The 14,745-nt window shown below is 57.9% G+C and overlaps 1 protein-coding gene across 2 annotated transcripts in view; it reads right to left on the reverse strand.

The window, feature by feature from the left end:
- Positions 1–9,567: 9,567 nt before the first annotated feature.
- The window catches only part of PPP2R2C (protein phosphatase 2 regulatory subunit Bgamma), a 129,802-nt gene continuing 124,624 nt past the window's right edge, over positions 9,568–14,745 (reverse strand). For both annotated transcript variants that reach the window (XM_045771453.2, XM_087864287.1), the window contains exon 9: positions 9,568–12,360. In XM_045771453.2, the coding sequence (XP_045627409.1) occupies positions 12,069–12,360 (292 nt within the window). In that variant the 3' untranslated portion in view covers positions 9,568–12,068. The remainder of the gene's footprint in view (positions 12,361–14,745) is intronic.

A 14,745-nucleotide genomic window follows, 5' to 3' on the forward strand; every position in this document is an offset into this window, starting at 1 on the left:
CTGCCTCTGTTTTCTGTGAACGTGGCCCATCTGGCCATGGCAGGTGGCAGCTGCACCCCTACCGGGTTAACTCCTGTGTCACCCGGGGGTCTGCCCGAAATCCCACACACTGGGCGTGCTCGCGGGGTGGCATCCCTCTGTGCTGGGTTTGCTCCTGGCTTCCTTCCCTGGGCAGTGAGAGGAGGTGAGAGGTCAGCCCATCCCCCTCTCTGATCCCACAGATTTGCGAGGCCACGAATGCATTCACAGTGTGTCTTTGCCTCCCAGACCCCCCGATGGTCCAGAGAGGGGGGAACGCGGGTGACCTTATGTGATCCTTGCACTCGGAGCGGGGAGGTACAGGGACAACCCTGATGCATGGAGAAGACAGATTCAGAGACGGGGTCACACTGCATACTAGCGGCGGGGCCAGGGTTGCACTGAGATCTGGCCCCTGGGCCACCATGCTGCTGCTCGGCCCCCAGCAGAGCTGCCTGCCCAGTGCAGGGAGTGGCGCGGTCTCGGGGGATCACCCCAGTTTGGGGGTTGGACCCCAGGCCTACTGCCTCCATCACAAACCCCTGCACGGCCAGCAGTGGTTCAGTCCCTGTCCCCAGGCCTGTGCCCCGATCTGCAGAACAGACAGTCTGGGCTGGGCCCGTGGTTTCCAAAACTTAGCCATGAAACCCTTTCTCAACTACATGTTGTACAGAACTCTACAGAGTGAAGAAGGTGTTATTTATAAATTCGGATGGGACAGGAGCCGCACCGCCTGGTGTGAATCCCACGCCTGTGCCTTCCCAGCTGTCTGACCTTGGGCACGGTCAAGCTTTCCAGGCCTGTACCTTCAGACCCTCACTGCGCGACCTGTAAGGGCCCTTCGAGCTTTTTAATAAATTTGGGGTGCTGGGGTGGCTCAGTCGGTTGAGTCCGACTCTTGGTTTCAGCGCAGGTCATGATCTCAGTGTCCTGGGATCCAGCCCTGAGTTGGGCTCGGCGCTCAGCGTTGGGTCAGCTTGTCCCTCTCCCTCTGCTCCTCCTCCTATTCCCTCCCTCCCTCTCTCTCCATCATAAATAAAATCTTAAAAAAAAAAGAAACTTCACGAAAATAGCCATGTTTAGGTTGGGACTGATCACGTGGGCCTGGTGTCAGGATGACCCGCCTGCAGCCCGCCCCCCTCCCCCACCAGGCGCCCCAGAACACAGTCCCGCCTTCTGTCCTGCATCACAGGTTTAACTCCTCGGGGCTGCACGTCCAGAAAAGCTTGGCCGATACCTAAAACGTTCCTTATTTAACTTAACTAATGAGCCTAGGATGCACCTGTTGCCACCCACGAGCAAATATTTATTGCAGATGCTGTCATTCCGCAGTCTGAGTCAGACCCAGGTCCCACCCCCAGGAGAGTCATGTAGGTCAGATGTGCGTGGCCCTCATTCCGTCAGAAGGGCCCCCCTTCCTTCAGACCCAGGAGGCAGGGAGGCAAGCACTCCAGCTTGGGGTGGGATCGGGGTCAGGAGGCTTCTGGGAGGACAGGGTGTTCCCCATTCTGATAGCAAGGGAGGGACTGAGTTGGAGAGGTCAGAGGTCTACGCATCATTCGGGGCACCCACGGGACGGCGTCGGGCGTGGCCCAGGAGGCCATGGCTTCCTGGACACAGCTTCAGGTCCGGAGGCCCAGTTGGATGGGCACCTGGGTCCTTCGAGTGGCTGGGAAGCCCTCTTGGCTCCAAAGCCAGGGCCCCAGTAAGACCCCGAAAGGCCATCCTCCACTTCTCATCTGACCTGGCCGACTGTGAGCCGTTCGGTTCTGGACACTTGCTCTTTGGACTGCTTCCAGGGAGCCGTAACCATCAGAATGCCCTTGGCCCCTGTGGTGCTGGGGCTCCCTGACGTGCTGGCTGTCCTGCTTTCCTGTCGATAACCGGGCTGCTGCCACCTGGCCCAAGACCAGTGGCAGGCTCATGGAGGCATTTGCCAAGCTCATGGTGCTGGGGGCCTAGGGTCCCCCGAAACAGGTTTCAGAGCTGGGCCGTGGGTCTGGCACGTCGTTCCCATGAAGTCACTGGGGCTACACACAGCGGTCCCACGTAACCCCCACATGATACTTGACGTATGCACATCGTTTGGCATCATGGGCAGGACATGCCGCACGTCACCAGGCTAGGAGGGCACAGAGCTGGGATGGCAACCACGTCCCGCTCTTTTTCCTGGGGCCACGAAGAAATCACGTCGTCCTGGGGCTTAAACTCCCTCCACAACACGGCCCAAAGCGGCCGTCCCTCAGGCCTTCGGGGAGAGTCAGGGGCCACGGGCTGTCAGTCAACCCGTGTCCGACCTCCTGCTGGGCCCACTGTCCAGGGCTCTGGGGGTGCCAGGGAGGGTCTACGCTTGCGGGGGCGGAGGGATGGTCTGGTCATGCTTCCGGGGACCAATGACACCGGGAAGCTGCCCACGAAAGACCTCCTTGGGTGGCACAAAGAACCATGAGCTCTTGTTGGAGTGTCGGGCTGACAGAGGCGGGCGCACGCCCCATGGCAGGAACAGACGTGTCCGTGTGTGACAGACCGTGGGCGGTGGGCCTGGCATGGGCGCCCCTCCCCCCGGACCCTCGTGGCTCTTTCCCGGTCCACTTTCTCTTCCTTCCCTCTCCTTCCTGTCCAGCTTGGAGGCAGAAGTGCCGTCAGCACCCCGAATCTTCGACGGCACAGCACAGCCCTGGGGGGGGGAGCCCCGCCGTCCACATTCTGCCTCCCCGACCTCGACGTCACTGCTGACCCTGACCGGTGCGGCCTCACCCGTGACCCCGCAGCTCAGCGTTGCTGGCCACCCGCCCACAGCTGGAACTTGGTGGTCTTTCTTCTGACTCCACAGCCCCAGGGACGCTCCTTGGGCCTCGGCTGATGGCCCGATCTCTCTGTGTCTCCCTAAACCCAGTACCCGAGGACTCGTCCCACTTGTCCTTTTCCCTTCCCAGCTGCCTCCTCCATTCTGACCCTGGGGGCCCCTCCCATGTGCGGCTTGTCCCAGGGTCCGGTCTCCCAGGGCCCCCATGGCTTCTGATGAAAACAGGCCCAGGCTCTTGGTTTTGTTTCTCAGTTACAGAGCATGGGGGGGGGGGGGCGTTGTGGAGGAGGAGGGAGAGGGAGAGCAGCAGACCCCTCACTGAGCCCCGAGCCTGATGCGGCCTCCCTCTCAGGACCCCGAGATCATGACCGGAGCCGAAACCAGCAGTCGGACGTGTATCCGACTGAGCCACGCAGGCGCCCGAGGCCCAGGCTCTTTGATGGTGAGCAGCCCACCCACGCAGGAGTGACAGGGCGTCAGATGTGGGCCAGCGACAGGGCTGGAGTCCCCGGGTCCTGGACCCCACTGCCCTTGCCCCGTGGTCAGGGAACATCCAGCTCCCCGCAAGCACAGGATGGCTGGGATGCTCCCGAGACACCCCCCCCCCCAGATGCCTCCTGCCCGGCTTCTCGTCCTTGAAAGTGGGGATTTTTCTTCCTTTTACCAAAACTCCCAGCCACCACCCCCCCCCCCCCAGTCAGCCACGCGGGTCGCTGCTCTCCAGCTAGAGCCAGGCCGCAGGGCAGGCCCTGCTCCTCCTCCTGCGGCCTCACACACCCCTGCCCTCAGGCTGAAGCCCACACACGCAGGATGGTGGCCGGGCCCCTGCTCGCTCCTCTCTGATTCGCCTGCTCGTGCTCAGGTGGCAGCTTCAGAAAGTGGCCACGTTTTGTCCTGAGTGGGTGGCTAACCTGTGGGAGAATCATCAGTCAGGCGCTGATGCTGGCGTCCCTGAGGCAGGCCCGTGGGAGCTGGCGAGAGTCACACTGCACGGGCGCCGCTGTCCTCTAGCCACGAGGACCATTTGGCGGCAGGTCACAGAAACGCCCGCGGCTTCTGGCGGACTGCGGCTTCTCTGGGAGTTGCTTGGGCTCGCGCACGGGCGGGAGCGCGCGCCACCCCATCCTTCTGCGGACACGACCGCTATGTCCCCCCGGCGCCCTCCTACGGTAGGAGTGTCTGACCGAGCCAGGCCCGTGGCTACCCGAGAAATAGCGCATTTTCCAGCCTCCCTTGCCTGGTACCTCATTTCCAGCCAGTGGGAGTGATCGCAGGGAACACGGGCCACTTCTAGGCCGAGGCCTTAAGGACAGAGGCACGTCCCGTGTCTGTTCTCCCTTGCCAGCCTTGCGGAGTGAAGCCCCCACAGACACTCGCAGTCACGGGGCTCACGTGGGCCTCCAGGCCATTCTTCGCTTGGCTCTCGAGAGGCAGGAGCCACGCGGCAACCCCCCGGCCAGAGGGGCAGGGCGCTCCCACTGACACCCCCAGGCACCCTGCGCGCACCGGGAGCAGGGATTTCCGGGGCCAGGGCCGAGCCCATTTCCAGCAGAGGGGAAGAGGCTGCTGGAGCTGTGCACGGCTGCAGGGAATCCAGATTTGGGCCAGCAGAGCCAGGGGTCCTGCGGAGACCCTCGGACCCCTAGACCAGCCTGAGCGGGTCAGCCTATGGCTCCGGGCTGCCGCTAAACCCCGTGCTCCCCACCCACCACCTCCCCCTCCTCCCCCCTCCCTCAGTGAGACCCCTCCTCATACTCAGCATGGGCATCGACTGACCCCGATGTCCCCTAGGGATGGCGGGGGCCACGATGCAGGCTTCTGCAGGGCTGCACTGAAGGTGGGCTGCCCGTGGGAGGGACCAGCAATGATGTCATTAACGGGCTCCCAGGGAGCTCGGGCTACGGGCTGACCACTTACGCAAAGATTTTCTCGTTTAACCCACACCACCCCCCGGAGCCAGGTACTGTCACTCTCCACGCTTTGCAGATGAGAAAACTGAGAAGCAGCACAGAGGTGGGGGTGGGGGTAACATCCCCAGGATCCACGGCCCCCACCAAGGCCAGGAGGTGAGTGCCAGCAGCTGGGCTCCAGTGCCCGGCTCGGATTCACGGAGCATCCGCTCACACAGTGGGTGCCCAGAGGCCAAGGAGCGACTGACTCAGTAGACTTGCCAAAAGAAAAGGTGATCCTTCCGAGGTGAGGTTATTTCTTATTTGGCACGTGTATGAACGAGACGGTCATCAGCACCTCTCACAGGCTTTGCAGATGAATTAAACGGATGATTCACTGCTCCAAACCTTCACATCTATTTTGCGTGTTTAGACTTTTATTTTTTGCATAATTCTAATAATGGATTCGTTTTCATTTTCATTTTTACTTTTGACCTAATACTGCCGCTGCCTTTTGCAGCTTTCAGCCCCTCCCTGAAACTCATCATGTCATCTGACTGCGTGGGCCCCGTGGAAATGTGAACAGTCTCCAGGTAGAGATAATGGGACTTTGTTTTTTAAAAAAAGGACACGGCTGTTTGAAATGAATCACTCACGACCTGGGCAATTATTTCGAGCACGAAAAGCTTTTTTGTTGCTAGGAAACCACCCCAGAGCTGATAAGCCTTTGTTCAAGTTTTTCTCACATGGCTAACTTCTGCAGGTGGCCCTGAAAAGTAATCTGGGAGAAACAGAAGACTGGGGTGCCAGATCTTTCCTTCCAGAAGGAAGTGAGAAGGGGCGGAAGTCAATTGCTCCACACACAGGTTTTGCTTTTCCTGCTCTCCAGAAAGGCACTGTTTTCCTATTTAATTAACAGAATAACCTGTCTTTTGAGGATGGCGGAGTCCTCTGATGAGCTTTATTTTTTTTTTTTTAAGATTTTGTTAATTTATTCTATCGAGAGAGACTGAATGAGTGCGAGAGAGAGAGTGACGGGAGCAGAAGGAGAGGGACAAGCAGATGCGCAGCGTGGAGTCTGACCCAGGGCTCAATCCCAGGACGCCGAGATGACAACCAACCCGAAATCCAGAGTCGGCCGCTCAACCGACTGAGGGACCCAGGCACCCCGCCTCTGATGAGCTTAAAAAAGTTCCTATGCTGAATGAATCCAGCCCGAGATGCTGATGGCTGGGCCTCGAGGTTTGGGAGAGCTCCCTGGTGAGGCTGAGGGACACCTGACCCCGAGAGCCACCGGGAGACCAGTGGTGAGGGGGTCAGCTCACCCCCGCCTCCCAATCTCCACAGAGCTGGAAGAGCCCCTGGAATGTCAGTCGTCCTGAGGAGGGCACTTGGGCCCAGAGCAAGGGGGGACGGCCGACTAGGTCTCTACAGAGACACGGCACCTCCCACGTGGAGAGGCAGTGACGGTGGCTTTGTGGACATCAGCACCCTGAGTCTCTCGAAAACCCGTCGTGTGGTCGATGTCACTGTCACTGCTTTGTACATGAACCCTGGTTCAGAGAAGTGCGGTGGCTGGCTGGGACCCCTGTGGCAGCCAGCCTCCAGATGGCCGCCAGTGACCGCCAGCACCTCCTTCTTGCCCCGTGGCTCCAGGATCGGGCTATGTGACCAAAGGTGGCACCTGGGAGATTAGTTTATAGAAAGACCGTGGCTTTCGGCTTGGGCGCTCTCTCTCCTAGATCCGTCACCCTGGTGAGTAGGCCGTGCTGGGAACAGCCCTGGGGAGACACCCACATGGCAAGAAACCCAGGCCTCGAGCCTCGTACGTGAGCCTGGAAACAGAACGTCCACCCCAGCCACTTATTCGAAGATGACAGCCACAGAGGACGCCCTGAGCCAGAAACACCCAGCTCAGCGACCCCCGATTCCCGACTCTCAGAAACCATGTGAGACCATAAATGCCATTGCTTCAAACTGCTACACTGGGGGGCCATTTGTTACGTGGCAGCGGATAACAGATACAACCTATATGCTGGCCAGTGACAAGGCTGCGATTAAACCCAGGATGAAACCCGGGTCTCCTGTGGCTGCGCCCCCAGCCCACCCCCAGGCCAGCAGCCCTGACTCTTCCAGAATCTTGCCCCCAAGCCCCTTAAAAGTCCCCAGGTGCCTTCGAATGTTGTCATGGAGTCTACTAGGCTGTTGGATTTGCCGGCCGAGAGGGTGGCCCCACACTCTTTCCTTACTTGAATCAGTTGTATTTTTCTAGATGTTTTGATCACTCCTGCCTCAGTTTACTTTAATGAAGCTTATGGCAAGCGCAGTTTCTCTGCCCACAGGGCCGCAGCGATGTTCCAAGTCAGCCCAGAGCTAAGACAGATTGAAAAGATGCTGTGGGGTCACCTACACTGACTCCCGATCCCCTCTTGTCAATGCCACGCTCCTGCCAAAATCATCTGTCTTCTTGGTCAGAGACTCCTTGTTGTCCTGCTTGAGGAGGGCACCACCCAAATCCCCATCCCACCAGCCACGGGTTACGTGACTTGGGTTTGGCAGACGCCCGAACCTCACTTCCTCATCAGTCCCTCTCAGGATTGGGGAAGATGAACAAGGAAGCGTACAGCAGGCCCCAGACCACAGCGGGGTTCCCCACCCTGACCCCCCCATCCGGCTCTTACAGCTGCTCTGACCCCCCGGACATGCGTTCCCCGGGCACTTTCCGACCTGGAGGACTTTATATTTAGGTTAAAACAAGGAAGCTGTGTGAATTTTGGTAAAAGGGCCCCCTTTTCAGCGAAAAGTAGCCAAAGTTCCCAGGCGGCAACTTTGGGGGGCACATAAATAAGGAATCCAGTACCGGTAGGAATCATAAAGCTTTCTCTCGATTTCGCAGGCTGCATGCAGTCGGCCACCCTTGGCCCAGGAGTGTCAGTGCCAGAAGAACCGGGCTCTGAGGTCAAAACAGGATTGAGGTCAGACCCCAGCTCCAGAACCTACGACTGCACAGGACAAAAGCCTCAGACACCTGGGTTCTAGCTCTGCCTTTACTGTGTGGTCCTGGGCAAGTTCCCTAACCTCTCTGAGCCTCGAGTTTTTATCTCTAGAACAGGAGCAGTAATAGCACCTACCACGTGGGTCGACCGTGATATGAAACAATGACTGCAAAGGGCTGAGCGCAGTGCCTGGCCCGGAGCTGGTGGCCATCGGTGGTCACTAGCGTCGTCGTTACCATGTGGGCAGCGGGCCCTGGGCAGGTGTCCTAAATGTCCTGGGCTTCAGATAACTCCTCTGGGAAATCAAGACTGTAAGGAGCAGCATTCCAGAGTTGTTATGGGAGTCAGTGGGGACTACATCGCCCCTCATACCATCAGCAAGGTGTCAGCTGGGCAGTGTCCTGTCGAGGCTCCAGGGAGGAATCTACTCACGCCCTTCCCAGCCTGTGGGCGCCCGTGCTCCCGGGCCCGTGGACTGCCCCCTCCCTCATCTTCAGAGCCAACAATGGCAGATGGGACCCTCCTGCCACATTTGACCCTCCATCTCTTGTCTCCTCTCCCTCCGAGGTTCTCTGCTGACAAGGACTCATGTGACAGATGGGTCCCGCCTGATGACCCAGGATCACCTCTCATGTCAAGGTCACGCATGCACAGTCCCAAGCTGGTGCTTAGTCCGTGCTGGTTGCCGCTGGATTTGGTGGGGCTGAGACCACGACGTCCCTGACCATCCTCTGAACACCAACCGCGTGGCTGGCGTGTTTACATCTGAATTTGAATCCAGACTCCACCACTCCTTGGTTCTATGTATTTGGGTGCAGGTTAAATCACTTCACCTCTCTGAGCCCCAGTTTCTCCATCTGTAAAGTGGATGTAACAGCAGGACTCCCCTCTTCCGCTGCACAAGGGATAACATGAAGCCCAGACAAGTGTGTAGGTCAGACACGGTAATCATGTGAACGAGACTGTATGTGTGCAGCCCGGGGACAGTCCCACGCGGCTCAGTGATGGAGCTTTCACTATTGCGTCAGCTGTCCCAACAACACGGAGGAGCGGCATTGCCCCCCAGCTACACGTGTGGTTCAGAGAGGTCAGCCCAGTCCCAGGTCGCTTGATTCAAGATACACCCACCCGAGCAGTGCCTGCCTTCCTCCCAGTGCATCGGAAGCAGAAAGTGCCCTCTGCAAAGTGGACAGGGGAGGCCTGGGGCTCCCAGGAGGGGTGCTGGAAAACCCCAGCACGGGGGGCACAAAGCACTTCCCCACACATCCTCTGGCTTATCTCAGCCACTGTAGCAGGCCGGGCCGGGCCCCTCTGGCATCTAGAACCAATCAGATGCCCTGTCGTCTCTCTCCTCCCAGGCTCCTGTTCCCTGGGACCCTGAGGCACTTGTGGGGTGGTGCTGCTAGGTGGGGGGACACTCCAGGAGTTATGCAGGCCAAGCTTGACACCCGCTCCAACACGTGCTGTGTGATCTCGAGCTAACTCCTTAACCTCTCTGGACCTCATCTGTACTCTTACATTGATGTGGGGGTGAAAAAGATCATGACAGAGTGTGAGAATACTGGAAATCATGGTGGGCTATGAGCACCTGCTTCAAAACAAAACAAAAAAAGGGCAAAACTTAACGATCGTTTATTGAGAGGTTATGTGCCAGACACTGTACTTTGCAAGCACCATCCGATTCGTGAGGTTAGCTCCATTTCTCCAGTGATGAAATCAGAACTCAGAAAGGTTAAAAACTTCATTGAGAGATAAAGTCGCAGAGCCTTGAGGTGAGCCAGCCCTCCCCATATGGCCTCCTGACGGCACCCACCACCCTGGGGTTGGCCTCGTTAAAAACAAATGGCAGAGTCTCATGTTCGATGTAACATTTGTTATTTTATTGGAAAAAGCTGGTATTAACATATTTATAATTTTATTCAACAGTTGGATAATCTGAGATACCGAAGAAAACCAGAATTCACCCATGAGCTACGGAATCCAAAGTGATCCGGTCTGTCTACCCTACCACCACATACCCAACGCCACCAAGAGCTCAGTCCTCAGAGTATTAGAATAAAAACAAACGACCCAACAACTTCACAATGACTATGTGAATGCTCATACATTCAAGAAGAGCAGAAAATTTAAACAGAGTAAGAAGCAGAGTTTGTGGCTATTTTACTGGCCTGTCTGCCATGTCTAATCTTGCCCCTCCCCCCCAGCATATGTCATTATTCACAACTTGCTTTGGACATCATGATTTTCCAGGGATCTGAAGACATGCTTTTCCTCTAAGATCGTTTTCTTTCTTTCTTTTCCTTTTTGGTTTGGTATCCAAAGTTTAAAACAGGAGTAAAGAACCAGGAACTGTATTCAGACCTCCCTTCGAATGCAGTGTTAAGAGTCGCACTCTGTAGACGGTCAGTGTGAAATCTACGAGCTGACACTCACCTCCAGCTGCAAATGCCAAGTCTCCTCTTCGTGTCTGAATCACAAAGGGAAATGGATTGTGCCAAATATCCGCGTAATTGTGTAAGGCCCTCAGAGCTGGATTTTGGCTTCAACAAGATTTCTATACAAGGTACCACATTCTTGAACCTCTTTACAAAGGGGGGAAAAAGGAATCCAATCCTGCGATTGTTAATTTTAATTAGAATAGATATGTACATATAATACTGTCCAGGTCACCTGGATTTTACAGTGATATATAAACATTCTTCATTCATGTTGATTTAAAAAACAAAAAAACCCAAAACGAAACCATGGACCCATTTCCTCACGTAAATAGCATACGGTCAGAAGTGAATGCACACGCGTCTTGTGCTTTGACCACACAAAAGTATACCGTCATCCACGGAGAAAAATCTCGGGTGGGTCTGTTTCCTTGGTTGGGTTACGTCTTGTAAAAAAAATGTTGGCTACGGCCTCCGGGCTCTGTTCTCCGAATCCCACGCACAGCCAGCGCTTTGCTGTAATTGCACGCAGAGGGACGAGGGGGCGGGGTGGGCAGAGCCGGTCTCCACGTCCACGCGGCAGGAGCAGGTGCTGTGGAAACACGGCATTCTCCGTGGCCCTCAGGAAAGAGCCCTCCGAGGCTGGGTCATTAAAGAAAATGTATCTTGAAAGGGTCGTAACATGCAATTTCCTCTTGGAGGCAGCTCAGTGCACCTGAACAAAGGGCTGGGGTACAGATGTGGGTGCAGCGAGGTGCCCCAGAGAGGGTGGGGGTCTGAAGTCACCACACACAGCGCTTGGCACCACCGGGGTCTTCTCCATTCTCCGTGCTACAGCTTGGGTCGCCCCGCCGGACCCTTGTCATCGCTCATCTGCTCTGTCCCCCCTCCCAAGATGAAAGAGGTATTTCCAGAACCTTCCAGGGGAGAACGTTGCTTTAACATGAGCTGCCAACGTGGTGGGTTGGAAAGTGCCCAGCGCACGGGAAGACCTACTCAGGATTCCTGACTCCACCACTTGGTCGCCGCGTGCCTTGGACAAACTGTTCATGCTGGCGGGGCCCGTCGCCTCGTGCATACAGGGGAGATGATAATTACTCACCTTCCGTCCCTGGCACCTGCCACAGAGCCTGGCACTCCGTGAGGGGCTGGTGTTTATGGAGTAAGTGAATGGACACCCACCTTACAGGGTCACGGACAGAGCCCGTGTGAGCTCCCACGAGGTGCCCAGTGACCATGAAGCAGGACAGCAGAGTCCCCCCGGAGTGGGGACTGAATCCACGTGCTTAACGGGCCGAGCACCGTGCCTAGCCCCCGGGCCACACTCAGCAAAGGCTGGGTACATGGTGAGAAGAAGAGGCACGCACACACACGGGTGGGTTTCACTGCCCCCCTTCCTCTCAGGAAATGCCAGACCTGGGGTATTGAAAGACACTGAAAGAACCTAAAAGAGGAGCTTGCACCTGCCAATTCTCAGCATGAATTCACGATTCAAAAAGCCAGGGGAAGACCCTTGGCTCTGAGACAGTGGGAATTGCTCCATTGGTAATCAAAAGAATCCCTGGCTGGCTTGTTTGAGTCCGTCCTCTGTCCCCAGAGCCCTGATCTGGGGGCCGGGGGATGGGTCCCAGGGTGCCCCCTACCCCTGAAAGTTGCTGCTGGAAGAAGTGAAGCGGGAACCCGGAGATGTCCAAGTCCTAATCGTGGAACAGGCAGCACAAGGTTAAGTACGGGAACGAAAGGCCTGGACCCAAGGCGACCATCACGTCCGTTTCATGGTCTGTGGCTATGAATCCTCCTGACTCCTGTTTTCAGACAGAGAGCGTGGCCAGCAGAGGCGGCGTGGCCAGGGAGGCCGGGAGGGACGGGGCGCTCTGGGCCGCGCCACTCGGCGGTCGTGTCGGGAACGGGGCTCCGCGCCCACCTAGTGCATCTCGGAGTTCACCTTGTCCTGGAAGATATACAGGTTGTTGGTGGCCGCGATGGCGATGATGTTCTCGGCCGGGTGCCAGGCCGTGTGCAGGATCTTCTTGGTGAAGTCCAGGCTGTCCACGCTGATGTCGTCCCGCCTGCGCTTGCCGCCCACACACACGCGCCGCGGCTTGAGCACAGCCCGGGGCTTGCTGCTCTCCCTCGACGCCTCCAGGGTCACGTCACGCTTGGTGTTCCGGTCAAACATGCGGAAGAAGTTGTTGTAGGCCCCGGTCATGATGACGCTGGCGGGAGGAGGAGAGGCGTCAGGCGGGGAGGACGTGGGAGGAAACGCACCACCCTTCGGGGGACAAACCCGGGGCTGCAGGCCACTCCCACCCCGGGGGGAAGAGATGGGTCCCGGTGATCCCCACCCTTCTTCCTCTCCGGCTCTGGTCCTCTCACAACTCAGCTGCCATCTGCTGGCGGGTTCCGTGGCCAGGAGCTCTGCCCCAGACACCCCGGAGAAAGTTCTCCCGCACTCTCCCTTTCCTCCAGGAGAGGCCCCGCCTCCCAGAGAGACTAAGCAGCAGCAGACAGAAAGCCGAGGGCAAATCAACCCAGAAGCCGCTGGCCCAACTGCAGACTCCAAGGCCAACCCAGGGCCACCCGACCCCACCCACAATGCCCCCCATGGCGGGGATCCAGCACCCCCTGTTCTGAGCAGCTGAGTCACTAAATGCTCTTTGCACACGGTGCTGTGCAGGTGCTCACGCACTTCCCTGTCCTGCAGAAGAGAATCCGACATTCGTGATCCACTCCGTTTCTCCTCCCCCCACCTCCCCTAAGGAGAAGGGGTTCCTGGGGCATGGGAGAAAGGCCGTGTCAGTCTGCATGTAAGAGCTGGGACAGCCAGAATGCCAGCCATGGGGCCTGGGTCTAGAGAAGGGGTTTTGGGGTTTGGCCCAGGACAGGCCCTAGAGCAGCCAGGCAGGGAGAGGGGGGCAAAATAACTCAGGAGGGAGGGAGGGAGGGAGGGGATTCCAGGAAATGAGGTCCCCTTCAACATTCTCCAGGGGTGTGTGTACAGATCGGAATTCCTTTCTTCCCTTTGGAAGCTGAACGTGTTTCTTGGGGGTGTCACTGCTCCGAAACAGAGCCCCGCGGATCCTAGTTAACAAGGGTTACGCACATATGCCAGGTCTGCAAGATCGCCCAAGTCAGGGGCACAAGGCACAGGAGCAGGCGATGCTGGAGGCAGACGTCCCCCTGGACAGACCAGGAGACGTTCTCCCATCAGGCACATGGGCTGGGGGAGGCCAGGAGCCCACGGAGGGGTTTGGGGGCCCTGGATTACGTTCAGTCACAGGCTGAAAGTGATACGTCTCCTTGTAACGTGTTCCCTTCCATGGGAGAACGTGGGCTGGTAAACAGACACCGGGAGAGTAGACCCGGGGCCCTCCCCGCAGCATCTCTACCCAAACCGGGAAGCCGGCCTCCCGGGCCTGCACGGGAACAGACAGGTGTGATCGCGAGTCACACTGTCCCCTCGCCTGTGGGCCATCTCTCAATGTCAGCCCCTTCTAGATGGCGGGCCGGGTGTGCGGTGGGGAGGCCTTGAAACTGCCTGGCTCTTGGACCTGTCCGAGGGAGCCGTCTCCCCCCCAACCTCCGCCACAGATGGCAGGGGCTGGACTGACAACCATCTGTCTCCTTTCTCCCTGAGAAGGTGGCCCCTCGGAGTTCTGATCCTTCCCAGGAAGGACCTCGTGCTCTCAGGGCTTGGCGAGTCTGGGCCAACAGTCCCTTGGAGGGAAGTAGAGGCTTTGGGTTCCCACCCCCGAGCGGCTTCGGGGCCTCTGCTGCACACCCTGCACGTGTGGTTCCTGGGGACGGCCTGCACCCACAAGGAGAGGCTTTCCGCCGGAGTCCACAGTCGGCAGTGCCAGCACCTGGTGTTCCCTCCCCCTGACACCCAAATGCCTTGTCAGACCTGTGTGGGGAGATCAGTGGGGGGGGGAGGTGCTTGGGGGCAGTGGGGATGGAAAACCTCCTCCATAAAGGTTCTTCTGCGATGTTCCTGGGGTGTCCAGGCAGACTCAGGCGGGGTCACCTGGACCCCAGCAGAGGGCAGAGGGCACAGGCCAAGTGGGGATTGGAGAAGAGCTCCATAAAGAGGTTATGCACAAATGTTCTGGAAGGTTCTAAGGGAACCACAGGGAATGTGCCAAGCCCTAGGGCTGGAACATTTGGAGATTTTGTTACCACCTCCCAGGCCTGAGGGGTGAGGGAAGAAAAGCTGACACAGACAGAGACAGGAGACAGAACTGTGTGAAGAGACTGGCTGCCGGGAGATGCGCCCAAAGGGGCACAGTCGGCACAGAGGACAGGGAGGGAGGTGGGGCAAATACCCTGTCTCTCTCTCCTGCCCTCAGACCTCCTTCCAGGGTTCGCACTGGTTAAAGCTGGCCAGGAGCCAGAGAGCACCGTGGCCGGCCTCGCGGCACCGGGTCTGGGAGCCAGAGGGGCAGGCGGGGGACACCTCAGGGCGCTAACCACCGCGGGCAAGCGCCTGCGGGTGCCTCTGTCTCTACCACTGGGTGGGGGCTCCTGGGGCAGGCGTGTCTTGTCTGAGCCCCAAGGCCGGGCTTGGCCTCATCGGGGGGAGCAAATGCTGACAGTCAGTGGCA

This window comes from Ursus americanus, chromosome 8, assembly GCF_024610735.1.
Source record: "Ursus americanus isolate L20-20 chromosome 8, mUrsAme1.1.p, whole genome shotgun sequence".
NCBI classification, from domain to species: domain Eukaryota; kingdom Metazoa; phylum Chordata; class Mammalia; order Carnivora; family Ursidae; genus Ursus; species Ursus americanus.